Source organism: Cokeromyces recurvatus (assembly GCF_025118155.1).
Source record: "Cokeromyces recurvatus strain NRRL 2243 chromosome Unknown BX663scaffold_25, whole genome shotgun sequence".
In the NCBI taxonomy this organism is placed as follows: domain Eukaryota; kingdom Fungi; phylum Mucoromycota; class Mucoromycetes; order Mucorales; family Mucoraceae; genus Cokeromyces; species Cokeromyces recurvatus.
The window spans coordinates 206,755-232,604 of record NW_026251411.1 but is presented as its reverse complement, the minus strand read 5'-3'; the positions used below and the strand labels follow the sequence as shown (position 1 = coordinate 232,604).

The following is a 25,850-nucleotide window of genomic DNA, read 5'->3' as shown; positions in this document are numbered from 1 at the left end:
TATTCAACAGATAGGGATCACATGTAACAATGTTCTTATTGTTATTTGATTTCGCATAATATTGAAAGTAAATCAAAAAAAAAAAGTCTTCATATACAAGGACAAACTAGAAAAAAAAAGAGAGAGACGTCATGAGTATTTATAGGGGTCGTTCATACTTTATCTTGTTTATATGAATAATAAAAAGGACGTTATACATTTATAATTTATTTAAAGAAAATCAATTTGTATCTGAATAATATATTTATATACATTTTTTTTTTTTCTGTATAATATAAAACATTTTTTATTTTATTTTATTTTTTTTTTTTTACTTTCTCCAATATATTAAAAAATGACAAAAGAAAAAGCCGCATCATAAACGTTACTCATCAAATTCCTTACGAAATAACACTAACTGACAACAAAGATGATTATTGGCATTTGATTCCTCGAAGGGGTCATGGCGCTATGTATGGTGGTATTCATTCTCTTCAAAAAAGTGGCTATTGGAAAGTTCTTTATATAGGTTGGACTGGCCATATTATGAAACAACAACAACAACAACAACAGCAGCAGCAGCAGCAGCAGCAAATACAACAACATAATAACAACAATAACTCATCAATGACACTGGAACATGTTGATTATAATCAATTAGGAAAAACTGAGAAGGAGGAATTAGAGCATAAATTAAAGGAATTGGATTGCTTACCTTTATTTGTAGATAGTGAAAGTGTATCTGGACATTATGATGGCTATTGCAAAACAAGTAAAGAAAAAGAAAATTTTCATTTTTAGTGTAAAGAAACTAAAGTTTATTATAATAGTGTTGTGGCCTTTATTTCATTACATGATTTGGAGCGATGCTACAGATGGTCGATTAGAACGAAAACAAGGGAAGCTTATGTAGCAGTTAATCAACTATATGCGGATTTTGTATGTGATATATACCGACCTGAAGAAAATAATGACATTAGTAAGTTCATCTCATGTAATTGAAATGGCAAAAAAAAAAATTAAATCATTATTCTTTATACACACACATGTTGAATGTAGTTTGGGTACATGATTATCATTTACTACTTACACCTTCAATGATTAGACAAAGATACCCAAAAGCAAGGATTGGCTTATTTGTGCATTCACCTTTTCCTACCTCAGAAATTTTCAGATGTTTACCAAGTAAAATAATAGAATGAGTCACCTATTCAACATTTTATTAACTCGTCCTTTTTTTTTATGTATATTCATATATGTATGTATAGAAAGGCAGGAATTTTACAAGGAATGATTGGAGCAAATTTGATAGGATTTCAGGTACATTAGTTTAGAAAACATTTAAAAAAAAAATATATCTAACTCTTTTTTTTTTTTTTTGGAGTAGACTTATGCTTATGCTCGCCATTTTATCTCCACTTGTACACGTGTTTTAGGTTACGAGTCTACCCCTGAGGGGGTTCGTTGCGCAGATGGTCATTTTTGCCATGTAGGTACTTTCCCTATAGGTATTGACCCGGAAGAAATTGAATCACGTTGCAAGGACCCTACTGTACGCGCTAAATCAAAAGCTATCAAAGATATGTATGCTGGCAAAAAGATTTTAGTAGGTCGAGATAAAATTGATCTCGTTAAAGGCGTATTACAGAAACTAGCTGCCTTTGAAAAACTTTTAATTGATTTTCCTGAATGGAGAAATAAGGTGGTCATGATTCAATTGACAGATGATACTACTACCGTATCAAATGAGACAAATAAAAGAGTGGAGCATAATAAAGTATCAGAGATGGTGGCTCATATCAATGGTTGTTATGGATCACTTGAATACATTCCAGTCTATCATTATCATCATCGTATTCATACAGACGAATATTACGCATTATTATCTACAGCAGATGTTGCTGTTGTGACAGCAAATCGGGATGGGATGAACACAACAAGTTTAGAGTACGTAGTGTGTCAACAAGATCAGCATGGACCATTGATTTTGTCAGAATTAACAGGTACAGCAGGATCGTTGAGTTCGGCATTTATGGTAAATCCATGGGATTATGCAGGAGTAGCTAAAGCCATGAATGAAGCTCTTCTTATCTCCGATGAAGAAAAGCAATCAAGACATGTGGTAAGAATATATCTGATACGTTTTTTTTTCTTTTCTTTTTTTTAAGAAAAAAAAAACATACTAAGTAGTTATTATATTAGCAAATGTTGAGTCATGTCAAGACACATACGTCGTCCTTTTGGGCACAGTCATTTGTCAATGTCCTTGAAGAATCAATAGCTGCTTCAGAACAATCCAGTTATACCCCACTTTTAGAAACTAATTTACTATTAAAACACTACAAGTCATCCAAAAAACGTCTTTTATGTTTTGATTATGACGGTACCTTATCTGACGTACGTACAACACCAGGATCTCGAGCACCTACACCAGAGATGTTAAATGCTCTTCAACAATTATGTAATGATGCACAAAATGAGGTTTGGGTTATCTCTGGAAGAGATGAAGCAACCCTGGATAAATGGTTAGGACAGGTAAAGGGACTTGGTCTTAGTGCTGAACATGGATGCTTTGTGAAATACCCTAGTACGACAGAGTTCAATCATCGATGGATTAACCTGATGGAACATTTTGATATGAGTTGGAAAAATGATGTGATTGAGATCTTTACTTATTATGCTGAACGTACAACGGGGAGTTTCATTGAGCATAAACGATGCTCTGTCACCTGGCATTATCGATTGGCTGACCCTGAATATGGCGCCTTTCAATCTAAAGAATGTCAAAATCATTTAGAAAATGCGATACTTTCCAAGATGCCAGTCGAAGTCCTTGTGGGTAAAAAGAATTTAGAAGTTCGACCCAAGGCAACGAATAAGGGTGAAATTATTAAGCGTTTATTATCTGCCAATAAGGAGATTGATTTTATTATGTGTTGTGGTGATGATAAAACGGATGAAGATATGTTTAAAGTTTTAAAGAAAGTAGGTAATAAACAAGAAGACTTACCTATCTTCTCTATTGTCGTAGGTGTTGAAGATAAAAAGACGATGGCGACCTGGCGATTACCAACCGTACAAGATGTTCTTCATACCTTTAATGCATTGTCAATATAAACATTTAATTTAATAAACGTATATATGAAAAAAAAAAAATAAAATAAATGTTTTCTCTTCTTTCTCTTTATTCTTTTTTTTTTAGATAGATATTTGTATATACTTTTTTTTTAAGGGGTGGGGAGAGGGGGTGGGGAATAGACATTTATATAAAATTTCAAATAGAACTTGGAGTAAAGAATTCTCTAATATAACGTATAAACACTCGACATACATTTTATTCTTTTTATTATTATTATTATCTCTTTTTTTTTAATTTTTAATTTTTTTTTTTTTGTTCAACAAGATGGAAGAATTAGAAAAGAAAGATAGATCATCACGAGCAGAAGAGGAACAAGAAGAGTCAAAGATATCAAAAAAGGAAATGAAAAAGCCTTACTATGAAAAAATGAAAGCAGGTATCGATTTACGAGTTGACACGAATATACAACCACAACAGCAACAAATGGATGATCGACGACTTAAAAGAGCACATTATTTAGCTAATAGTGGCAGCTTTTTTGTGAATAAAGCACAAGTCAAATCTAACATAGAAAAGAAGCCTGTGACCTGTTGGACAACTACAAGTTGGATTTTAACATGGTGGGCGCCTTCTTTCTTATTACAGACCTTTGGTAAAATAAGATATATATATATGTATATAGTTATTAATAATTAAAGAAAGGCAAATAATAATAATAATAATAATAATAATAACACTTGAAAAAAAAAAACTTATATAGGCATTAAAGAAAAAACAATGCAACAGGCATGGCGTGAAAAAGTAACGTTGGTTCAAATTATTGTCTTTTTATGTACACTTGTAGGATTCTTAACATTTGGATTTAATGCTGCCGTTTGTGGTCGTCAAACGAATCGTATTCAACCTACAGGTATTCAATCTCATCATATCGTTATCTCTGGTCGCGCCTATGACCTTCAAACATTTAGACATCCTATCTCATCCACTATTTTACGTGATCCTCGTATCCAACAGTCACCCATTGATTCACATGGTATTGATTTACAAGAATTTGGGGGTCATGATTTATCTTTTCTATTTCAAACCGTCAATTATAATTGTAAGGGGATCTTGAAACCCATTCAAGCAGATGATAATGAGGGGAACGTAGGCAATTATTTTCCTTGCGTTACCTTTGATTATCTAAATCAGGGTTATATTCAGGGCACGGACAATGAGGAACGTCATGGTTGTCATACCAATTTGAGAGCACGTACTTCATTGAGACGTTTGAATGTTGTAGGTGATATTTATTATAATTGGACAGATATACAAAAGCCCAATACAAATTTAGTAGCCTTTAATGGGTAATGATTATATATATATATATATGTATAAACTTTTCAGTAAAAAAAGAAAAAAAAACTCATCATCTTTCTTTTATTACAAGTAATGTATTAGATTTATCTCGTCTTCGTTACTTGACACATAATATCCCTTTACCAAGTCAGGTGGCACAAATTGTAGGACCAGGAAATGCGTTTATTGGACGTGATGCAACCTATTGGCTTAGTACGACTGCAGATCGGTTACAGATCGGTAAATGTCTGACAGATATATTAAAAGTGGGTGTAGTCGATACAAGATCAGCTGGGTGCATCATCTCAGATATCGTACTTTGGGTTTCATTAGCTGTCATCTTGGGTGTCGTTGTGATTCGATTCCTGTTAGCTCTTATATTTGGATGGTTTATTTCATGGAATTTGGGGAGTATTCGAGAGGAGACAGATGAGGAAAGACGTAAGAGAAGAGAAAAGGTGCTTGAATGGGAGATGAATAATGTAGAAGATATGCACTTCCCTCGTACACAAAGTATTCAATCTTTGCCTGAAAATGTTCAAAGTGATGTTGTTATCAGTCATAGAATGGCGACTGAAAATAGTAACAACACTATCACAGAGATTATCCCCATGACAAATGAGGAACGACCGATGATGGCACTTCATTCAAGTAGTCGAAGACGATTCTTTCCAACCATCTCACGATTTACACAACCAAATTCACCACGTATTCTCAATAGTGCCTCTCGATCTCATTATTTTGCTCCTTCCTCTTTAGGAGGTACTCTGTCATCTCCAATTCCTTATACTATCAGTTCTCAATTCTTTCGTACATTCTCTGCTTATCATCAGAGACAGCCATATCAAAGCGATAAATCATTCTCTACACGTACTTTACAAGAACAGCTTCAATATAATTTCAATTTTGATCTCTTACATACCTTCATGGTCGTCACTTGCTATTCTGAGGGAGAGGAAGGCTTAAGAACAACCCTCGAATCATTAGCGACTACTGATTATCCCGTCTCACATAAATTATTACTTGTCGTTTGTGATGGTATTATTACGGGGTCTGGTAATGTCAATCAACACCTGATATCGTACTCTCTATGATGAAAAATGATTTAATTCCTCGACAAAGGGTAAAGCCCAGTTCCTATGTGGCTATCGCCGATGGTGCAAAACGACATAATCGAGCCAAAGTCTATGCTGGTTACTATGATGGTATAAATACAGATTCAGATGATAATAGAGTGCCCATGATCGTTATCGTCAAATGCGGTACAGAATCAGAAATAAAAGATAATAAGAAACCAGGAAACAGAGGTAAACGCGACAGTCAAGTCATCTTGATGAACACGATGCAAAAGGTATATTATGGTGAACGTATGTGTGAGCTAGAGTATCAATTTTGTAAGGCCATTGTGAAGTTGACAGGAAATCACCCTTCTAAATTTGAAACTTGTTTGATGGTTGATGCTGATACAAAAGTATATCCTGATTCCTTAGCTCGTATGGTTGCCTGTATGTCAAGAGATCCTTATATAATGGGGTTATGTGGGGAAACAAAGATTGCAAATAAGGGTGATAGCTGGGTTACAGCAATTCAAGGTTTTTTTTTTTTTTTTTTTTTTTTTTTTTTTTTTGCAACTATATATGTATATATATAGATGAATATATTTTATCATTTATATCCATATAGTGTTTGAATATTATTTTCACATCATATGAGCAAAGCATTTGAATCTATCTTTGGCGGTGTAACATGCTTGCCAGGCTGTTTCTGTATGTATCGTATTATTGCCCCTAAAGGAGATCGTTATGTTCCTATCATTTGTTCTTCAGATATAATTGAAATGTATTGCGAAAATATAGTTGACACATTACACAAAAAGAATTTATTACTTTTAGGTGAAGATCGTTATTTGACTACCCTTATGCTTCGCACTTTCCCTAAACGAAAATGATATTTGTACCTCAAGCAGTAAGTTTCTGCTGACAAATATTTATTTTATTTTATTTTATTTTATTTCATTTTATTTTTTTTCTCCAGGTTTGTAAAACGGTCGTTCCTGATACATTCAATGTATTATTATCTCAACGAAGAAGATGGATTAATTCAACTGTGCATAATCTTTTAGAACTTGTACTTATTCGTGACCTTTGTGGTACATTTTGTTTTTCATGCAATTTGTGGTCTTCATGGAACTAGTAGGGACAGTCGTTTTACCTGCTGCTATCTGCTTTACCATCTATTTAATTGTCATTTCTTTCTTTGTAAGACCTATTCCAATTATTCCCCTTTTGCTTTTAGCGGCTATTTTAGGTTTACCTGCTATTCTCATTGCCTTCACAACACGAAAAATGGTATATATTGGTTGGATGTGTATCTATCTGCTGTCATTACCTATTTGGAACTTTATCTTACCGGCCTATGCCTACTGGCATTTGATGATTTTTCATGGGGTCAAACAAGGGTACTTGAGGGAGTGACGAAAGCTGAGAAGGAAAGGATGATCATGGACGACGACAAGGCGAATTTGATAGTTCATGTATTGTCATGAAACGTTTTGAAAGAATGGGCAAGCCTTGAGCGTCGTTTACTAGCAGAAAAAAGAATTTTGATGTCCTCCAATGGCGAGCATGAAAAAATTTAGTTTATATTCGCATCAATTATTTTCTTTTAATAAACTATAAAATTACACTTTCAATTAAATTATATTCCGTATAAATTACATACCTCTATTAATCCAAACATTTATCAAATCAAATCAAACCAAATAAATAAAATTGTTAATATAGTTACTATGAGATTGAATTTGCATTGAATAACTACAGCTTTTTTTTTTAATAGAAGTATAAAAAGGCTTCGTCTCTATTTATAATAGAGATTAAAATAATATAACTCTTTCTGTACAAATGAACTCGAAGCTTTTTTTTTTATGCTTTCTATTGATATTATTTAATTCATCTTAATTTATATTGAAAAGCAGAGCTGAAAAAGTTTAAATCAGATAAAATAAAGAATTATACATATGAAGTTCTCTCACCTTATTTTTTCCTAAAAAAAAAACATACACATACATGTATACATATATACATATAAGAAAAGGAAAAATAATATGTATAATTAAAAGTAAAAATGATGGATTACATAATATATATGATACATATGCAATATATATAAATAAATATAAAATAAACAAGAAAAGATAATATTGTGTACATAAACTAACTTGAGCTATGTTCAGATAGTGTTACTCTTGCTGTGACGCATTCTTCCAAAATTCCATTTAATGAATTATAATAAGTAGATTGACGAGAGAGAACGGGTTGTAAGGCAGTTGGCCGTGAACTAGAAGAAGAATATGAAGAAGGGGTAGACAAGGTATCTGATAATAAAGGTGGATGAGTTCCTTCAACTTTTGTATCTTCAGGAGCATGATTTTTTTTTATCATAAATGATTTATGAGCACGTTGCTTTTCACTTGAAAATACTGTCTTGATCTTTTCTACAAAATTATGATTTGTTGTATGTGATTGCTTTGATGTGGATGGGATTCTTGTTACCGCTTCATCTTGATCATCACTCATATGATGATCTTCTAAAACTATCGTTGCTCGACGATTTCTAGTCTCTTGTGATGCTAATAAAAGATAGTAGATATATTAGAACTTTTAGTTTCTTTTTTTTTTCTTTTTTTTTAAAAAAAAATAAAATAAATAAATAAAAAAATAAATAAATAAAAAAAAAAATAAAATAAAAAGAAAAATCTTTCACCTTGTTGATCTTCTATATCAGAAAGACCAGATAAACTAGTGCTACTAGTTACTAATGTTGTCGATAGAGGAGGCTCTGATATGCAGTTAGATGGCCTTGTATCATCTGGTAATGATTTCTTTTTTTGAAGACCCAATTTTTCAATCACTTCTTCGGTTTCAATAGCCACACTTGCATCTAAATCAGAATAAGTTCGACAAATAGGACATTGAAAACCAGGATAACTATCAAAGAGAGGACGAATACATTTAAAATGATATGAATGCGAACACGGAGCAACGAAAAGGGCCTGAAATGGAGCTAAAGCATAAAGACAAATGCAGCATTCTTCTACTTCAATTTCATTGTCATTCTTTTCTGCTGTTGAAACATGTGTCAAACTACGAAGATTATTAAAGACGGATAAGCTGTAGGAAAGTGGACAAGATTGTTGAGGTCGATTCACTTCAAATCTCATTCTGACAGATCTATAGATTTCTTCATAACCCCCTTGATAGTCTACCCCAAGCTGCACTAAATCACCATCTCGAATTTCAACTGCTCGGCTTTCTGTATTGGCTGGACTAAGTCGTACATGATTTACAAATGTGCCGGATGATGACTTTGTATCTTTAAGTTGAATCTATTTAGAAAAGGAAACAAAAAAAAACCAGATGATGCGTTAATTATAAAACTTAAATTTTTGTGTAAGCTAAGGAGCAGCTATGCTCATGTGTACAGAAAAAAAAATAGAAAAGGGAAAAACAAAATAAAAAAGTTGCATATTATATAATGCAACTATTAATTTTTTTATCATCTGCCACCACAACTTATTCAATACAGCTTATTTATAACTCTCTTTTTTTTTCCTAATTTTTTAAGCTAATATTTTTTTTTTTTTTTTTTTTTTTTTTTTTTTTTTTTACCTTTCCTTCATTATTTAGCCAAACTTCACAATGGATCTTGATACAACTTTACTTTTAAAGGATATATGATTTTGAACAGATGATCTGTCAGTAAATCTTCCTATTTTAATAACACGACCCATTTCCAAATCACGTTCAATTATATTAAATATAAGGCTTCTACTTGGATTTTCAATACTAGGTACAATCCGAATATGAACATTAGGTATAAGTTGATTTTCTTCAACTATAGATATGGAAGGTGAGTTAGGTATTGTCATATTTGTAGTTGATCTAGGAGTCCTTCTACCAAATAATGTACTGGTGCCTAATGTTCTTCTAAAAGATGAAGTAGTAGTATTATTCTGTTGTTGTGATGATTCCAAACTATTATTCTCGGTATACTGAGAAGCCATTGCTAAGCAAATAAATTCTGCCATCAATACACAAAATTATATAATAATAAGAAACAATTTCTCTGGGAAAAAAAAATGAAAATGAAAAGAATGAGAAAAGGAGAAAGGAGGAGATAGAAAGAAAAAAGTTAAAAAAAAAAGCAAAAGCAATTTTAAGAACGTCATGCGATGTTTTGCATTTTACATCCTTCCATTTCCGTAACACTAGATACACACTTGGTTATGACTATTTTATAATGAAGATTTATCGCTTATATATTTGTAAATTATGTATTAAAATACAGGAGATAGTAGCCTGATAAACCGTAATGTATACACAAGAATCCATTATATGCCTCGTTTTTTTTACTATTGTTATAATTGATACATTAGTATGTAAAACGACTTTTTATACGTTACCTATTAGAATACACATATACACATCTTATTAGTCTTCTGATTACTTGCATATTATATCTTTTTAATACCGGATCACAAACACATACATCATCATTTCTGCTGTATCATTCTCGTGCATATATTGATTATACTAAAACATATATTTATATACAAATGTAATCCATTTTATCTATTATTTAATGAGATGTATAGGATAAAATAGAATTGAATTCAAATCAAAATAATTCTAAAAACGCTTATTTGAAGAAGGGGAGGGCCCTTTGAATTAACATAATAAAGCTTTACATATGTCTGATGACAAAGTAGGAAAAAGACCGTTTTTTATTTCCTTTTTTCATAATAAACTTGCTTTCTTTTTTTACTCCTAATATTCATAAAAGTATATACCAAATAAAGTAAGTAAAGTATACTAATATATGATGCATAAAGAAGCCCTCTCTATCTCATTCTTATAATATATATATATGGTATATAAATATATATACAGATAGATAGATAGATAGATAGATAGATAGATATAGAGTTGATTAGATTTATATAGCTGATACAGTTAGGCTGGTAGATATGGCGGTTACAAAAAAAAATAATTGTCGGTTAGATTCAAATACGAATATGAGGTTTAATCCATTGCACTTAATTTTACGGTGCTTAACTGAATCACATAGTACCTTCACACATTTCATTCAATAGAAGAGTAACTTTGAATTTTGTTTTAATCTTATTGTTTCTATCCAAGAATATTTTCGATAAATCAAATACAATTTTTTATTATTAAAACATGGTCATCAATGCAATTCAGACAAATAAGAGATCCAAGGGTAAGAAGAGAGATAAGGAATTGTATTGATAATGGTGTATATGTAAAAAAAAAAAAAAAAAAAAAAAAAAAAAAAAAAAAAAAAAAAGGTTAGACACTAGTCATGGGTACCAGTAGGAGGATGGTCATAAAAATGGACATGTAAAGAAGATGTTGTACATGAAGATAAATGTAGATGTAATGGATATAAAGTGAGAAATTTCATGTTCAAAGTGAGAGGGAAGATCGGCATGAGGACATTCAAGAGATGATTTCTTTCGTGAGCTTCTTCTTTTTTTCAAAGTCTTCAATTTCCACCAAAATACCCTGACGTTCCTCCATGATTTCCTTGATTCGACTGCCCAATTCATTCAATCGAGCCTTCTTTGTAACATATTCATCTTCAAGGAGCTGCAAACCTTCTTCAAAGACCCTAATCAATCAAGTAAATGTAACAAATATGAAAGTCAACAAAATATATGCATTGAACTTTGCGCTTTGCGTACCTTTTCCACTTTGTTGTGATTGTTGGCTGTGGGCTTCTTGGTTCTGGAGGTTGGGAGGTTAATTCTGAAGATTGGGAGTGTCATGGTTGTAAGATTTATAACTTAATTCAATAAGATAAATAGTCATAATAGAATATAGTGTACTTGTACAATAATTCTGTCTACAGACATATTATGCATATTTACTCTTGTATAGAAAAATAACTAATAAAAGTCTTACATCTAAAAATATTATTGTTCTGCTGAATATAAATTTATAAGTTAAACTGGGGTAAACACACGTAATAATTGATTCCACTCAGAGGACACACATTAGTTATAAAAATAAATATATACAAAAGACACGGATCTATATCTATAATAACTCTTAGTAATCGTTCTATAATTATATTATCACATACAATTTATTATGTTTTATCTTCTTATTACTCATCATCCTTATCCACAAAATATATAAATACTCTTATACTATTAACTCTTATTTTGTATACTTGTAGTTGAATTAGAATTGAATTAATTCACTTTTATCTTAATAATCTTATTGACAAGTCTTAACGTACTTCTTCTGTCTGTCTTATTTTTTATTTCTTTTATTTTTATTTTAATTCTTAAACCTACCTAAACCACAACACTACGGCGATTGATGAAAATAAAAAAAAAATGATCAAGCTGATCTAGTGGGGAGGAACATGGAAGGATGATCGTAGCCATTCCAGATGTATGACAAAATGAGCTACATGTTCTTAGCAGCATTATGATCCCTTTGCCACAGTGGTCGACAATTTTTGCAAGCAAGAACACTGGAACCTTTCATATTTCTACTTTTTTGAGCGAATTATTGTAGTATTTGTGGCATATTTTTGATGTCTTGAACTCATCAATAGTTATCGCCTAAAGATCACCTTCTTTCTCCCTCCTCTTAATCGCTCTCAACAGAACACCAGTAGCACCGCATTTGTTTCCTTTAAGATTTACGCCATCTTTTCCAAACATTCCTGCTCCAAAAACTATTAGCGGGACCTTGGCGGCATCTTGACTAAACTTTGCGGACCTCCGTTTTATTCTATATTATGAAATACATCAATTAACATGAAAAAAAAAGTCTGATGGTTTACTTGGCCACAGTCATTCCGGGAACACATGAGCTATTTTTTTCCTTTCTTCTCTTTTTTTTTTTTCCTTTGCTTTCTGTCATACTTCTTGCCACCGTTTATTGTCATATTGACCATGATGTGAGCCGCTTTTTGTCTTTGTTAATGTAAATAAAACCAATCTTTTGCTCTTTGAAAGCCATAGAAATTGAACAAGACTTGTCTGTGGCGTAGCATATACTCTACATACTTGTTGTGTAATTCTATTGATTTGTCTTGGCCGTAGGCATTTCTGATTCAATAGACGTGATACCTCCCTCATTTTTCAGCTTTTCTGTCTTTTCTGATAGTTTGTGGATCCAGTCATAGTGTAATATTCTTTCGTATTACATCCTCTTATTTGTTGGACGTCCCCAACCCAACAGCCGCAGTAAATACAGACTTCCTACCAGGGTCGACAGAGGCAGGCCTAAAAGCACTCTCAACTTCATTATAAGTAAAATCTTGGAGCATCAAGTTATGTGATCCAATGATATTATCTTTGCGTCATCTGTTGAACACAAAGTCGATTACAAACCTGTCTGACCTTACATAATTGTTGAACAAGATTGTATTCTCTTCGTTTGGCATTAATTGTGATACTATAGTTTATCAACAATTTACTATTAGTTTGTTTTTCTTTAAAAAAAAAATCTTTTTTTTAACAAAACTTACTCTCTGAAGCGCAATTTACTAAAATCAAAAAACACAATAGAAAAATTTTAGTTTATGTTCATAATTCTGTGGTAGCCTCTCCTTGACAAAACAAGATAACGAATTTACGGTAATGTTAACAAATCTACACTGAAACGATGGTTTTCGTGAGAGACTGAGCAACGTGGGTAATGGGAGCCGCCTCACATGAAATGGAAACTCTTTTCGATCTTAATGTTCCTTTTCAAAAACAGAATATAGTTTCCTAGCGATTTTGAAAGGTTTTTCAAAAGATACTGGTTCATTAATGGAGTCTGCGCAAGAGATCGCATTGTTCTCTGATTTCCAGCTTCAAATAAATTCGACAAAATAAGACTAGCTGGTCATTCTGGTTCACCTTTAGAGGCATATTGATAGCAATATTTTTTTTTTTTGACAATAAGTCTGGCATCATCAGATTTCATGGACTACGAATAAATAGTGTGAAATTTAATGGAATAAAGTTATATTATTAATGACTTACTGGGCACATATTTTGAATCAAGAAACACAAGTAGTACAACACTCTCTTTTCAAACGTTTCTACAACCGCAATCAGGTATGCAGCAGATACTTCAACGCACGCTTCTGTTAGACATTGAGTGCTACCACTAGCCAGCTTTACTCTATTAATAGTAATAGTATTTTTTTTTTGGAAGTTGTTCAATCATCAAGTAATCCAGATGGGATCGCCAGCGCTGTTTGTAACACGTTTGTCCCTGACTAACTGACACATAGAATACCAGAATGACTGTTGAAAAATAGAAGCTGGAGTATTTTCATTTGAATGGATAATGATGTAATGATTTACAAATATTTGAGCTCTAAAAAAAGTAACTTTCGAACATCTTCGCTTGCAGGGAGGATCCTATTTTTAAGTACACTTCTGTACCAATCATTTACACAGGTATCAAGTGGAAGTTTCCTGGTGAACGTTTGAAACCCTGTCCCCAAGTTTTCGGTAAGAACTTCTAGTTTACCAAGTATAAGTTGAGGGCAATCAGGAGAACGTTTTGATTTATGACTGCTGCTACCACAAGATCTATATTTTTTTTTTGTTTGAGTCCATTTCTACCCGCTGCCGCTTTGCTTGTCTCTTGATATTCTTGGTTTCTGAACTTTGTTATTTCTGGCTTGTACCGACTATCAAAAAGAGTTAGAATGTATAAAACTTATCCGTTTGTGTTTACTCATCGTTATCTGCTTAGTCTTCTTTATAAAGTCTACATTTATAATAGTTTTTATTATAATGCCCGGTTTGTTTACAATCCTTGCATGTTGGCTGTGATTTCTCTCCCAAGTAGATATAGTGCTTATGAGAAACAAAGCAGCTTTAAAATATCTCATACTCTATACCTAACGCTCTGCTTTCTTTTACTGCTTCAATCGTGTTAAGAATTATGGATTTATACATTTTCTTGGATATTAAAAAAAAAGAGAGAGAGAGAAAGTAAAGAAAAATAAAACTGATGTATAGTAAGCTATTAAAATGGGTGCTTTGACCACATTGTTCTTTCAAAAAAAATAAAATAAAGTACTTGTTCATCAATTAATAACGCAGATTGTAAAGAAAGTCTAACGCTAGATAAGAAAAATTATAAGCGCAAGTTGGGGGATAAGTCAAAATGCAAATTGAAATTTATTGTTAGCATATTATTAAGAATTCAATATCTGTAATATGAATTTCAGCCAGCGCAATTTGCTACCACGCTCACTGTACTACATAACTTTTTTTTTCTAGAACATATAACATAATTTTTTCTTACAAGTAGGACATATTTTTTTTTAAAGAAAAAAAAAAAGATTAAATGTATAAAGAAAGGAAGCACAAAGCAAGATTTAATTGGATGTGCCTTTATCAAATTCTTTTTGTTCAACAAGTGAGACTTCAATTGGACCAGTGCCTCTTTTAAATTCATAAATTAATGTTAATAAAAATGAAGAATTATTACTGATTTTTGTTAAAGGGTATTTATATTCAATATCTTCAAATGTCTAATTTTTTTTTTTGAAGACAAAAAAAAAAAAAAAAAAAAAAAGAGGAAGGTTAGCCATTATTATAAAGAAACAAATTCTCATTATTATTTACCTGAATAATACACAAGTTATTAATAGCAATATCTACCTCTTCCCATGATTGAAGCGTTCTTATGCCTTTCATAAATGCATCAAAAAATTGATTCACAAATGCAAAACTATACATGTATTTTCCTTCATTAATCCAAAGTGCTTGTTGAACTTCTTTTGATTCCAATACAACATTTCCGAAAGAGTAAATTGTGGTTGTGCATTCAATTGTACGACGCGTCTGTGATTCAAAGAAAGATGTATTATTAAATGCAAACCCCGAAATATCGAGATTCAAATCAAGATTTATCTAAAAATATACATATATGGATATAAGCTTTCAAAATTTCTATCTGTTTTGTTTATACTATTTATGTGTATTCATTTTTTTTATATATATACTTTTGCCAGTAGTAGAGTATGTTCTTTAGAAGAGGATTGACGCATTAGAAGGGTATCTAAAATAGGACACTTATCTTTTGAAATAACGTCTGCCGATACGTTCGGTAAGCAATCAAAAGCAATGAGGTAATTGAGACAAGTTGTGTGAAAAGGGCTGGCATGGATCACAAGGCATACTATAATCAAGATAGAGACAAAAATAATTAGGCCATAATCCACATGGCAAACTATTATTATTATTATTATCATTATTGTTATTGTTTGATTTATTTGGTTGAGCCTTTGTGGAATTCGTTTCGGTTGGTATACTAAAGGTTTCATCGAATGAGGGCATAAGAGGTTCGTTCTCTAATAGAGCTGTAAACATGTCATTTGAGGAATGGATTAGTGTGTTTCCAAGATTTATATCGCCAAAAAAGAAAGGATCTGGTATGGATTATTGGGTTTCATTGTTACTGGATCTATTATATTTGATAAAAGTGGATTGAATTGGAACATAGAAAAGGCTTGTGGCTGATGAGACGGATCGTGATACATAAAATCAAAAAGGTATTCATTGGATGATGGCGATGATTGAATGGATGATTCATCAGAAGAAAATGAGTCAATAGAACAAAATGTATTCATTTTAACAGCATTAGGTACTACTGGATGCTGACAGTAAAATTGTTGATGATGAAATTCAATAGGTGATAAGGGTTGCATATGAATCAAGTTATGGTTACGATGGTTACCATTATTATCTAAATCTACATAATCTGTCAAAAGACGCATAACTTTATCAAACAAGTTAGTAACCTATTTATTCTTTTTTTTTAATTTTTTTTTTAAAAAAAAGAAAAAAAAAAAGACTCAATAATAATTGTAATTCTTACAGTAAGCATCTCCTTTACGAGTATTCTTTAATACTTGGATATGTGACGAAACTTGCTTTCTCGTACGAATTTTAGACGTTTTGCGAAATATATATTCTGAAATAAGTTCGTTTCGGCCTTTTTTTTTTTTATTTTGTGAGCATGTGTATATATGAAAAAAAAGGGGGGAAAGTTAAATACAATAGATCAAAAATACGAGGGAATTAAAAAAAAGGGGGGAGGGAAGAAGGTAGGGAAAAGGAGGGAAAAGAAGGATAATAATTATTAAATTTAAATCACGTAATATTGATAGATCGTACTTACCACAGGGTTTTCCATTGACAAGAATTTTTCTTCTGCCTAATTTAGGAATTGATTCAAGGGCTAAAGCAAAATAAATTTTATTATCACTTTTATACATACTATTGTATATTCAATATACCTTCAATAAAAGCAGCTTCTACATCTGGAGGCCATACCTGCTCTTCTTTATCTTTTTTTAGATTAAAAAATGATCATTAACATTTGATATTTTTTTTTTAAAAAAATAAAAAAGAAGTTTTTATTATTGGGATCTTTACTCATAATGGCATCTATTTCACTATTATTATTATCGATAGATATAATTGAATCTTTTCGATGTTGTTCGTTATTATGTCGACACATTGAATTAAGTATTGTTTGTTGTTCATGTATTAATTGATGTTGGTTCATAGAATTTGAATTATTATTGTTATGATGATGAATGAATGAATCTTGCGAATAAGCTAACATGGTATTTAATTATTTGATATAATATATGTATATGTATTCTTTGTAAGTTATGGATATTATAAAGTATGAAAGAAATGAAGAAAAGAAAAAACAAAAGAAAGAGAGAGAGAGAGAATCGAGTACTATAAGTTATTACAAATAGCTCAAAGCTTTTTTTTTTTTTGATTAAATAAGTCTATATAGTAATTTAATATTAAAAAAATGGAGAGGAGGCAAAGGGGAGAAGCAGGGATGTAAAGGTAAAGAAGAGGGGAGAGAAAGAGAAAGAGGGGGTAATAAAAGGTGCAAAGAGTGGATTATCTTGTAGAAAATAAAAGAACAAAAAATAAATAAATAAATGCATCCACATATATAAACTCTTACTTATATAACGATTTTATTGAATTATTAAATCTTTTTGTTCATGAAACTCATAAGACCAAACTTATGTTGTTGTTGTTTTTTTTTCTTTTGTTTATATAATCAGAATAAATGATATAACTTTTTTTTTCCTTCCTTCTTTTCTCTTACGAACATAATTGTATTGTAAAACGAAAGTACATACTATGTCCTAGAAGATAGTAATAATAAGGGAAATTACTATACTGAACGAGAAGGTCAAGATTTTTTATGGTTGACAAATAATTTCTAAAATAAAAAGATTAACGTTTTGATTCTTCATGTCAAATTGATATACTTTTTATGCAGGATGAAGAATCACGATAAAAAATATTTAATTTATGAAGCGTCATATTGCTTGTTTCTGTCCTTCCCCCCCTTTTTTTTTATTTTTTTTTCTTTTTTCATTTAAACATGGATAATAATAAAAAGAAAATATTTTGTATTAGGCATTTTAACAAATAAACTGAAACATCATTATTTATGTCATTCAATTGAATATACAAATAAATAAGCTTACATTTATACAGTCAATCTTCATCGCCATCTCTCTCTCTCTCTCTCTTTAATCTTTTTTCAATTTGATTTTTATAACTGGCGATCTATTCATATATTTCCTTATTAAGTGTTCTATATATCTACTACACAAAGCATTGCTTAGATCCATTATAAACTTGATTGTTTCTCCTTCTTTGATCTCAGTAATTTCTATTTCGTTCTATTTTATAATGTAAATGATATTAACCTTTTGTTCATGAATGATTATTTCTTGTTCTTGTGTATCAATTACCCTCAAGTAGTTGTAGATTAATTTTCGAATAAAAGTGATCCTATTAAGCAATTTTCTGAATAAATATGAACCGTCAACAGTTAAAACTCTCTCTCTCTCTCTTTTTTTTTTTTTTTTTTTTTTTTTTTTTTTTTTCAGGAACCACTTGTAAGAAATCTTGGCTTTTTTTAACAGAAACAAGCTACAAGTAGTATTTCTTTTATATTTTTTGACAAACTATCTATTGTTTCAAACTGATTTTATTATTTATAAAAGAAATGTAATTTTACTTGTTTATTTATGAATAACATGCATACAACGATTTATAAAGACGAATATCATTTAATAGTCAAGTATCTAAATAATATGTATGTATGTGTGTATGTGTGTGTGTGTGTATGCGTATATCTTTTCCTTTTTAATATATATATATATATATCTTTCGTTTAAATTCCAAATAATAGTTGTTGTTGCTGTTGTTGCTGTTGTTGCTGCTGCTGTTGTTGCTTCTTTCTTTTTAATGATTTGGCTGCATAATGTCTTATCAATTGTAATTGGTCTTCTCTTAAATCAGTTAAATAGACATATATATTTTCTCCAATGACTTCATGAAATGCAACAATAGCTTCTACGCAAGATTTTCTTATGTGAATGAAAGGATGATTGATACCCTACAAATATATACATATTTAATGAGAAATTTTGTCTATCCCAAGTTTAATATTATAAACCTTAAAAAATGCATTCACACAGCCTTTGCTTAACCATTCATCAATATAAAATTTATCATTGATTTCTTTAACGCATTTTGAAAGGTATATAAAGGCTAATCCAATTGGATGATATGGATTATCCAATTTGATGGAATCGAAGGGTGTAATCACAAGACGATATACAATGAATGCCATTAACATTTCGAATGTCGTAGAAGGACTTAATGTACCTAAAACTGCATCTAATGCATCTTCTGCAGCCATACGTATCTAAAAAAAAAAAAAAAAAATTGTTAAAAAAAAAAATAGATGTATACACTTTTATCACTACTTTACAGTTGAATTAGAACTAATTCGAACTTTTAATAATTTCTCTAACAATCTTGACTCTAAACTTGCACCATCCTCATTCACTTGTCGTTCATAAAATCGAAAGAGACCTGCTTGAGTAACGGCTAATTGACGTATACATTCAAGAGCCAAGACTGTCACCCTTTCTTGCCCCTCATCATCATCATCATCATCATCACCATTATTATTGTTTACTATATAAGGCAAGATAACTTGTACAGTTTCAACAAAATTGCCCGCATCCTTTCTAGAGTCTCCTGCCCAAGTCTCACCACCTATCTCCTCTGCTCCTCCTTGATCCCATCGTCTTCGTATCGGTACCTCTCTAAAAATTCGATTCATCTTTCGAAATGTATTGATTGGATCTTGTTCAAGTTTATCAATCAAATTATAAAGTAATCCTGTCTTATCCTTTCCTACACTACGAACATTTTCTTTAAAGATAGGGTTACTAAAGTTGACTTGTTTCGGGGCAAAAAAGGGAACAAATTGAGGTTCTGGGAATTTTTCAAGATCTGGAACGCTTGTAGTCAATAATGTTGTAGTATTTTCGATTGATACATCATTTGTAGACTATTCATAAAATAAAAATAGATGTGTATATGTATAGGTATACGTAAATTAAATGAAATAATAATTTGGTCTTACCGGAAGCTCTGTTGTTGTTGTTGTTGTTGTTGTTGTTGTTATTGTTGTGTTATTAAACAAGTCAGTTGGTAACACATTAGGTTCTTCTTTAAAATAGTCTGATGACATCATTGGTTTATCTGAAAGGACAGCATCTAATTGTTCTATAAGCGGTTGTTGTTCGTTGGGAACCACCAAGTTATCTTCTTGAAACAAGATTTCATCATTTTGCAAAATAGGAGGTGGTGATGTGGCGATAACCTTTGATAAGTTGCTTTTATTTTCAGATAAACAATTCTGTTCTCTTTTTTCAGTTTCTTTTGATAAACTGTTCTCGTTTTCGTTTTCGTTTTCGTTCTCGTTTTCATTCTCGTTCTCGTTTTCGTTTTGTTCTCGTTTTCGTTTTTGTTCTCGTTTTCGTTTTTGTTCTCGTTTTCGTTCTCGTTCTCGTTCTCGCTCTCGTTCTCATTCTCTTCTTCTCTTTCAGGTACTTTAAGCAAATAACCTTCTTCCTCTTCTGTTAGTACTTTAGGTTTTGATTCTAATCGAATATGAATCCCTAAAATACGACAGAGTTTATTCACCGTATTCTCATCATCATATAATGCTATGATTACTTTATCAAAGAGTCCCTGATTTAATAACCGAAGATGTTTAAGTAATGCAATAAGCGATGCATGCCACAGGTTACCCGATGTAAAGGCCATGGGTAATAAGACAATAAGTGATTGATGCACATTTTCATCAGAGTCAAACCATGTACTTGCAGTCGTCCCATTCCAATACTCGGATGGTACTCCTTCATAACGCATCATCTCTTCTGCTTTCCCTAAATTAATCATCACAAGTTCGTTCATCCATTCCAATAATTGTTTAACCAACTTGCGTCGATTGACGGGTGTCAAGCGAACGCCAGCGAGGAGACCCTTTTGTAATTGACTTAAGGACTGTATTATCGTACTAGGCCATTGTGGATGTTCAAGCTGCAAAAATAATTTTGTATACAATAGAGCTTCCTCATTCGCAATCCATTTCAACAGAGCTTCTTCCATACCAAATAGAGGTAAAATGATACACGTTGCTATTTCCCAATGAGTAAAGGCCTCAGGGTGCTGGTCCCATATCTGGGAAAGGATAGCCTTGAGTGTTTCCCCTTCGACGATAAGAGTATCAGAGAGATGAATGTGGGGTAAGACGATGCGAGAGGGATGATAAGGAAGCTGTTGACGAAGTCGTTTTGCAAGTTGAGCAAGACCCTCAGATCGCTGTGTTGAATCATCACTTTGAAGGAGAGAGAGAATGTTCAATGGTTTTCGTCTGATGAGTCCCATTGATTTCTTTCGTGTGAGCACACGTGGCATATTTGTGCGTGAGGGATGTAAAGGAGGTGAAGCATGAGAATGGGTCATGTTGGTAGCAGTTGTAGTTGAAGCAGAGGAATGAGGTCTTTGTAAATGAGAAGAAAGGGAAGAAGATAATGTTGGAGGTGAACCATAGGATCTAAGATGTGGAGACATAGCTCGAGAGACATCGAGCGCTGTGTCATGGTGAATGAGCTATTTGAATTAGAAGGAGAAATAGGCATTGAGTCTTGACGGTTTAATGAATTTGATATCTTTGGTGATGCACTTGGACTATGTTGTTGCATCACTGTTCCTGAAGAAGCAGATTTATTCAATATTATTTTTTGATTTTTCTAATTGCTTTTGAGCTATCGTAGGCAGCTGCTTTAAGATCCTTTTTTTTTTTTAAAAAAAAAATGAATAAATAAATAAATGAGTTATAATTATAGCAATAATGTAAAACTTACTGGTCACCTCTTGATCTCCAATGTTCCCAAAATATCCAAAATGCTTGTCGACACATTTCTTTAACAGTAGGAGTCGCATCATTTAAACCTTTTGTCAAAAGCGTTTCAAAATGATCAGTTGCATTTGTACGATCCATGACTAAACGAGTATGATCACGATGTGCATGTGCTTGCAATAAAGTTTTGGTATAAGTAATGGTATAAAGTCGAACCTGACTATTTTTTTCATTCATCAACAATAGAAGCATGTTCATAATTTTAGGATAAAACGGAGTATGCTTTAAAAAGATTTTAGTTGCTTCCAAAGATGCATTCGCAACAAGTTTCTTTGTTAAACTTGCACAACGAAATAAGCATAATAGAATTTGATCTGTCATATAGTTGTCTAAATGTTTGCCCATAAATATACCTATATCGCCGATCAACAAAAGCGCTTTTACTGATAACTGAGTACGTAAACTCTCTACCTACACATTATATATATATATAAATATGTGTATATATATATATTGGTGTTATTTTTTTTTATTTATGAGGGGGTAGACAAAAAAAAAAAAAAAAAAAAAAAACTAACTGCTTTTATAATGCCGTCGACCATCTGTTTCATACATGCAATGAAGACTTCAAGATAGGGAGGTTTTGTTGCATTGCCTCGAAGCATTCCTCTTAAACGTGCGATTGCTTTGTCTCTAGCTTCCCAATTGAATTCTGTTTCTTTATCTTCATATGCTTTTAAAAACGTTGTAAATTCACTTTCTAATTCCTTTGCACTCCAGACCTAAAATTTTTTTTTTTTTGTTTTTTTTTATTTTTTTTTTTTGTTTTTTGTTTTTGTGTTTTTTTGGTTCCTGAAGGTTTTATTTTTTTATTTTATTTTTATTTTTATTTCAAAATAGTTTCAAAGAATTACCTGAATTGCATCTACATCTGATGCTTCATCTTCTTTATAAATTGTCATGAAACAAAAATGGAATTTATTGAAATAATAATAATAATAATAATAAAAAATTAATAAATAAATAAATAAATATAAAAATTAAATTTTGTTAAACAACCAGTTTGTATTAGCTATGTCGAAGAAACAAACACATAAATTATTTACCATAGCACCTATTGTTAGAATATAGCACGTGATTAGCGGATACCCAATTGAAGTAACAACAGGCTTTTTTTTTTTTTTTTTTTTTTTGAGAAAAAAAGAAAATAAGAAAAGCTTGAACAACTCTTTTATATACATTTATAAATATATACTTCTTTTTTTTATATATATACATATATACATATAATGACTTCATCAGCTGGAGGCTCTGAATTATTTTCTAGTTATGAGCAGGACTTTACTATACTTACAGAATCTATAAAATCAAAAATTGAACAGCACATTCCTAATCAAAAAGGAGGTAAAAAAAAAAAAAGGAAAAGAAAAAAAAATTCCTCCCCACCTATTTATTTGCATAGATAACAAGTTCATCTCTTTTTATTATCATAGAGGAAAGAAAGGCTACTATTCGTGCTGTTGAAAGAGAAATTGACGAAGCTAATGAGATTGTAATGAAAATGAACTAAAGCAAAAGAAAAAGAGAGGTTATTAATTTTTTTTTTTCAAATAGCTTGGTCAAATGGAAATGGAGATCTTAAATATTCCAACACCTTCACGAACACGTTTACAAGCCAAATTAAGACTTTATAAATCAGAAGCAGAAAAGCTTAAAAGAGATTTGGTAATAAATATACATATTTATTAGCTATTCATGATTGAAAATTGACTTGATTTTCTTTTTCTCTTCAGAGGAGAACAACAGCCATTTTGCCAAAGAATTCAGATAGAGAACAACTGTTAGGTGGTTTTAACAGTGATAATAATGATGAAGGATTAACAGATTATGATGCCTCTACTATGGATCAACGACAAAGATTATTAAGCGGTACTGAGCGACTTGGACAATCAAGCCGACGTTTAGAAGATAGTCATCGATTAGCTTTAGAGACAGAAGGTATTGGTATTAATATTTTAAGTACTCTTAAAGGTCAACGTGAAACAATGGTTCGAGCAAGAGATACAGTAAGTTTATTCTATTAGTATTAAAAAAAGTCAAATGTAAAAAAAAAATACTTACAATGATGACTGTTTGTTGTATAGCTTGCAGAAGCAGATTCTCACATTGATAAAGCATCTAAAACGCTCAAGGGAATGGCACGTCGGTAAGTAAGATAAGTCAAGCAAAAGAAGAAAGAAAGAAAGACTATTTATTTATTTATTTATTTATGATAGAATGGCGACAAACAAATTAATTACTGCAGCTATTATTTTGATTTTAATTGTTCTTATTGTATTAATTATTTGGAGCAAATTGTTTTAAAAAAAAAATAAAAGGGCTTTAATCTTCTGCATCTTTAATTCCTTCTTCTCCAATAGAAAAGTAACTTCGCTTTCTGGTAAAGAAGGAGAATCATAAATTTTGCATATACGATTTTCGCCTCTTCCCTTTTTTAATTGTAAACGAGTACAACAAGCATGAGCCATGATATTTCCTCCTGTAGGCTTTTTAGGATCCGCATTAAACATGGAAGCGGCGCCATCTACGGTAGCCATCATTTGATTGGTCAATACAACAGCAACACCAAACTCATCCGCCAATCTTTGTAAGTTACGCAAGAATCTTGCTAAATGCATTTGTCTAGCAGATAACTCACCACGGCCAATAAAGTCGGTACGATATAATGATATAGCACTATCGATAATTACTATAGCAAATCTAACACCATTTTGTTTTGTTTAGTCATCGTCTTGCATGTATGTATGTATGTATATATTCACCTTGTTTCTGACATCATAGCAGCTGCTTGCACTAAAAGAGATGTTTGATGATCTGTATTATAAGCTCTAGCATAAGCAATATTATTTAAACAAGTCTCAGTATCTAAATCATATCTATATCACACTTAGTTTTATAAATACATTTATATATGTGTATATATTTAAAAAACTTTCCAACCTTGCTGCAATAGATAAAATTCGATTAGGTCTAAAAGTCCCTTCTGTATCAATATAAAGACATTTTCCTTCTGCACCTCCTCTTTCAGCAGAAAGCTTATATATACATGTGTATGTATTAATATATTTATATGTGTGTATATAAAGTGATGTAGGCCACATTACCTGACATGTAACAGCTAACGTATGACACAGTTGTGTTTTACCACATCGAAATTCACCAAATAACTCAGTAATAGATCCAGTTTCAATACCACCTCCTAATAATTTATCAAGATCATTTGAACCTGTTGTAATAAAAATGAGTTCATTTCTTCTTGCTTGTATATCAAGTGCAGTAGTAAATCCAATATTAATAATTGAATGAACTTGTAAACAAGAAGAAGAAGAGAAAGAAGAATTCAATTCAATGAATATGACAACAAAAAAAAAAAAAAAAAAGGACTAAAATTTACCTTCTTTAATAATTTTATCTACTTTTGCTTCTGATAAACCTTTAATAGCAATTAATGCCTTTCTTGGTGTATAAGCGACAGAATCAATTGTATAGAAGCCCTCACTTTGAAGTCTTTTAATATCTGACATTTGAACACCGTGACTCTAATTTGAATAAGATAAATATGCATGTCTGTATTTTTTTTTTTAATCATGTATGACATATCTTACTTCTAAAGTAGTAATTAAAAAATCAGAAGCTTCATTCTCTTCTTGATTCAAACAGATTTCTTTGGTATTTGTTGATTCTTCAATTTCTTGTTCTTGCTGAACTTTATCCTTGTTATTTTGTGAAAAAGAAGAAGAAGATCTTGTCGTTGTCATTTTTATTTTATTTTATTTTAAAAGAAAAAAGGAAAATAAATAAATAAAAAAAAGGAGAAAAAATAATTGTATAACATTTTATAGATAACACTATTGACTAAAAAGAAATACAACATTTACCTGATTAAAGTATATTTGACACTAAAAAAATAATAATAATCTAAATTCATAGAATTAATTATAAGAATAAAAGGCTCTTGGTGTTTATGAAAGAAATGTAATTGGATATTTTGTTTGTTTCTATAGTAGATCATAACTTAAGGTTAACTACAAGGCCCTTTAATAGTGTATTTTTTTTTATTTCTCCTT

The 25,850-nt window shown here is 31.2% G+C and overlaps 8 protein-coding genes across 8 annotated transcripts; 3 read left to right on the top strand and 5 right to left on the bottom strand.

Annotated features, from left to right (window-relative positions):
- Positions 1 to 131: 131 nt before the first annotated feature.
- On the top strand, positions 132 to 3,096 carry BX663DRAFT_532508 (glycosyltransferase family 20-domain-containing protein; the record flags this gene model as incomplete). Its single annotated transcript, XM_051530467.1, has 8 exons — positions 132 to 166; positions 345 to 751; positions 810 to 857; positions 884 to 958; positions 1,039 to 1,164; positions 1,256 to 1,299; positions 1,367 to 2,101; positions 2,182 to 3,096. 8 exons carry the CDS (start codon positions 132 to 134, stop codon positions 3,094 to 3,096), a joined length of 2,385 nt encoding a protein of 794 aa, XP_051380139.1.
- Positions 3,097 to 3,382: 286 nt separating this feature from the next.
- On the top strand, positions 3,383 to 6,344 carry BX663DRAFT_554330 (chitin synthase-domain-containing protein; the record flags this gene model as incomplete). The annotated part of the gene is made up of 5 exons (XM_051531517.1): positions 3,383 to 3,710; positions 3,819 to 4,404; positions 4,488 to 5,447; positions 5,519 to 5,988; positions 6,115 to 6,344. The coding sequence occupies 5 exons, from the start codon at positions 3,383 to 3,385 to the stop codon at positions 6,342 to 6,344; spliced, it is 2,574 nt and encodes an 857-aa protein (XP_051380138.1).
- A 1,134-nt stretch (positions 6,345 to 7,478) lies between these two features.
- On the bottom strand, positions 7,479 to 9,700 carry BX663DRAFT_518773 (uncharacterized protein). Its single transcript, XM_051528902.1, has 5 exons — positions 9,353 to 9,700; positions 9,116 to 9,289; positions 9,064 to 9,086; positions 8,159 to 8,780; positions 7,479 to 8,024 (listed from the first exon to the last, which is right to left on the bottom strand). The coding sequence occupies exons 1-5, from the start codon at positions 9,480 to 9,482 to the stop codon at positions 7,609 to 7,611; spliced, it is 1,365 nt and encodes a 454-aa protein (XP_051380137.1). The 5' UTR covers positions 9,483 to 9,700; the 3' UTR covers positions 7,479 to 7,608.
- A 1,214-nt stretch (positions 9,701 to 10,914) lies between these two features.
- Positions 10,915 to 12,388, bottom strand: BX663DRAFT_554328 (uncharacterized protein; the record flags this gene model as incomplete). The annotated part of the gene is made up of 4 exons (XM_051531516.1): positions 10,915 to 11,086; positions 11,160 to 11,223; positions 12,062 to 12,222; positions 12,357 to 12,388. 4 exons carry the CDS (start codon positions 12,386 to 12,388, stop codon positions 10,915 to 10,917), a joined length of 429 nt encoding a protein of 142 aa, XP_051380136.1.
- Positions 12,389 to 14,821: 2,433 nt separating this feature from the next.
- On the bottom strand, positions 14,822 to 17,079 carry BX663DRAFT_554327 (TEA/ATTS domain family-domain-containing protein; the record flags this gene model as incomplete). The annotated part of the gene is made up of 9 exons (XM_051531515.1): positions 14,822 to 14,977; positions 15,072 to 15,359; positions 15,452 to 15,540; positions 15,629 to 15,797; positions 15,908 to 16,227; positions 16,327 to 16,422; positions 16,630 to 16,689; positions 16,748 to 16,798; positions 16,887 to 17,079. The coding sequence occupies 9 exons, from the start codon at positions 17,077 to 17,079 to the stop codon at positions 14,822 to 14,824; spliced, it is 1,422 nt and encodes a 473-aa protein (XP_051380135.1).
- Positions 17,080 to 18,672: 1,593 nt separating this feature from the next.
- On the bottom strand, positions 18,673 to 22,685 carry BX663DRAFT_554326 (clasp N terminal-domain-containing protein; the record flags this gene model as incomplete). Its single annotated transcript, XM_051531514.1, has 9 exons — positions 18,673 to 18,897; positions 18,958 to 19,209; positions 19,276 to 19,863; positions 19,939 to 20,373; positions 20,445 to 21,454; positions 21,514 to 21,573; positions 21,735 to 22,194; positions 22,302 to 22,505; positions 22,638 to 22,685. The coding sequence occupies 9 exons, from the start codon at positions 22,683 to 22,685 to the stop codon at positions 18,673 to 18,675; spliced, it is 3,282 nt and encodes a 1,093-aa protein (XP_051380134.1).
- Positions 22,686 to 23,012: 327 nt separating this feature from the next.
- BX663DRAFT_439843 (t-SNARE) lies at positions 23,013 to 24,087 on the top strand (the record flags this gene model as incomplete). Its single annotated transcript, XM_051523357.1, has 6 exons — positions 23,013 to 23,127; positions 23,217 to 23,275; positions 23,338 to 23,448; positions 23,544 to 23,789; positions 23,868 to 23,929; positions 24,000 to 24,087. The coding sequence occupies 6 exons, from the start codon at positions 23,013 to 23,015 to the stop codon at positions 24,085 to 24,087; spliced, it is 681 nt and encodes a 226-aa protein (XP_051380133.1).
- On the bottom strand, positions 23,946 to 25,557 carry BX663DRAFT_167579 (spindle A-like protein). Its single transcript, XM_051521648.1, has 6 exons — positions 25,389 to 25,557; positions 25,178 to 25,322; positions 24,888 to 25,090; positions 24,724 to 24,818; positions 24,546 to 24,659; positions 23,946 to 24,483 (listed from the first exon to the last, which is right to left on the bottom strand). The coding sequence occupies exons 1-6, from the start codon at positions 25,539 to 25,541 to the stop codon at positions 24,084 to 24,086; spliced, it is 1,110 nt and encodes a 369-aa protein (XP_051380132.1). The 5' UTR covers positions 25,542 to 25,557; the 3' UTR covers positions 23,946 to 24,083.
- Between the last annotated feature and the right edge of the window lie 293 nt (positions 25,558 to 25,850).

Bases quoted from the DNA above. Each gene is read 5' to 3' on its own strand.
- BX663DRAFT_518773 (XM_051528902.1), bottom strand. From the start codon at position 9,482: ATGGCAGAATTTATTTGCTTAGCAATGGCTTCTCAGTATACCGAGAAT. The intron at 9,087-9,115 runs GTAAAGTTGTAT...TCCATTGTGAAG, and splicing joins AAATCATATATCCTTTAAAA to TTTGGCTAAATAATGAAGGA. The intron at 8,781-9,063 runs GTAAAAAAAAAA...TTTTCTAAATAG, and splicing joins GGCTAAATAATGAAGGAAAG to ATTCAACTTAAAGATACAAA.
- BX663DRAFT_167579 (XM_051521648.1), bottom strand. From the start codon at position 25,541: ATGACAACGACAAGATCTTCTTCTTCTTTTTCACAAAATAACAAGGAT. The intron at 25,091-25,177 runs GTAAATTTTAGT...CTTGTTTACAAG, and splicing joins AGATAAAATTATTAAAGAAG to TTCATTCAATTATTAATATT. The intron at 24,660-24,723 runs GTTGGAAAGTTT...AGTGTGATATAG, and splicing joins ATTTTATCTATTGCAGCAAG to ATATGATTTAGATACTGAGA.